General features: G+C 41.2%; 1 protein-coding gene across 1 annotated transcript in view; it reads left to right on the forward strand.

Annotated features, from left to right (window-relative positions):
* The window catches only part of LOC106874616 (thialysine N-epsilon-acetyltransferase), a 16,269-nt gene that overhangs the window by 7,714 nt on the left and 6,682 nt on the right, over window positions 1-1,873 (forward strand). The window contains exon 2 of the mRNA XM_014922405.2: window positions 1,371-1,422. Within this exon, the coding sequence (XP_014777891.1) occupies window positions 1,371-1,422 (52 nt within the window). The remainder of the gene's footprint in view (window positions 1-1,370; window positions 1,423-1,873) is intronic.

Below are 1,873 nucleotides of genomic sequence, written 5' to 3' on the forward strand. Positions count from 1 at the left end.
GGTGCTTTTTATGTGCCATTGGCATGGGAACCAGTCAGGCGGCACTGGCATTGGCCATGTTAGGTTAGTGCTTTTTACGTACCACCAGTACAGGAGCCAGTTGGAGTGGGGGAGCAGGCATCGACCATGTTTGGACGGTGCTTTTTACATTCCACTGGCACAAGGAGCCAGTCAGGCAGCACTGGCGTTGACCCACACATGAATGGTGCTTATTGTGTGCCACCAGCATGAGAGCCAGTCATGCGGCACTGGCATTGGCCACAACTACAATTTCCATTTTGATTTCGATTTGATTGAAATTTTGATTTTCATTTTGATATTACTTGACTCAATAGGTCTCCTCAAGCACAGTGTGTCGTCCAACGATTCAAAGGTACTTTTTTAATGGGCTGGTTATATGACACTGGTATAGGCTATAGCTGTGATCTCACTTTATTTGCCGGGTCTTCTCAATCACAGCCTATCTCCAGAGGTCTCGGTCTCTTGTCATTGCCTCTGTGAAGCCCAACATTCGAAGGTCATGCTTCACCACCTCATCCCATGTCTTCCTGGGTCTCCCTCTTCCATGGATTCCTTCCACTGTTAGGGAGTGACACTTCTTCACACAGCTCTCCTCATCCATACACAGCACATGACCATACCAGCACAGTCGTCTCTCTTGCACACCACTTCTAATGCTTCTTAAGTCCAACATTTCTCTCAGGGCACTTACACTCTGTTCTGTGTGCACACTGACATTATTCACCACCAATGCAGTGTTGATCACTCATTGTCATTGTTTGATATCTACACACACACACATGATGGACTTCCACACAGTTTCCATTCACGAGGCATTGTTTACCCAGCGCTCTAGTAGAAGACAATTGCCTAAGGTGCCACACAGTGGAACTGGACTTGAAGCCATGTGGTTGCAAAGTGAGTTTCTTAACTACACAGCCATGCTTGCATTATCTAATATATATTTTTTATCTCTGTCTCTTTTAATTATATCTAATTAACTTTTTAATGTTAAGTGCATTAGATTATTATTACTGACTCAGTAAACTTCAATCATCCTCGTCATCATCATCATCATCATCATTTTACAACCACTTTCCGTGATGGCATGGGTTGGACAGGTTGTCTTAGTTTGAGTCAGCTCATTTAATCAGATTTCATTCCTCAATTGTGCCTCCCTTATCTACCTTCATTTCAACCTGGGGTTTTTTTTTGTTTTTTTTTTAATGACTGAATTCTCTTTCTGACACCAACAACTTTACAAAGTGTACTGGGTGCATTTTTACATGACACCAGCACTAAACAGGTTCTTTTTATTTTTTTCATTATTTTTTTCTTTTCTAATTCCATCTTTTATATTTTATAAATAGGAACAGGAAGAAGATGATGATGAAGATTTAAAATCACAACTTACTCTAGAAGGTAAGTTCTTTTCAGGATTAACTATTTCTTTACTATGTTTCTAATGAATAGACTACCTGTGTGTTTCAATTAGTTTTCATTATAATCAATAATTTGAAAGGATTTAGTAAATTATCTGTAAATTATCTGGCTCCTGTGCAGGTGGCACGTAAAAGCACCCGCTATACTCTCGGAGTGGTTGGCGTTAGGAAGGGCATCCAGCTGTAGAAACTCTGCCAGATCAGATTGGAGCCTGGTGCAGCCATCTGGTTCACCAGTCCTCAGTCAAATCATCCAACCCATGCTAGCATGGAAAGCGGGCGTTAAATGATGATGATGATGATATGTAACTCCTACTAAATGTGTGCTTTTTTTCTTTCATTTGTCCACTCACTCGTGTGTGTGTGTGTGTGTGTGTGTGTGTGTACGCGCATACCCCTGAATTTTAGAGAATGTTCACAAAACTGTGATG

The sequence above is a fragment of the Octopus bimaculoides genome, chromosome 9 (genome assembly GCF_001194135.2).
Source record: "Octopus bimaculoides isolate UCB-OBI-ISO-001 chromosome 9, ASM119413v2, whole genome shotgun sequence".
NCBI classification, from domain to species: Eukaryota; Metazoa; Mollusca; class Cephalopoda; order Octopoda; family Octopodidae; genus Octopus; species Octopus bimaculoides.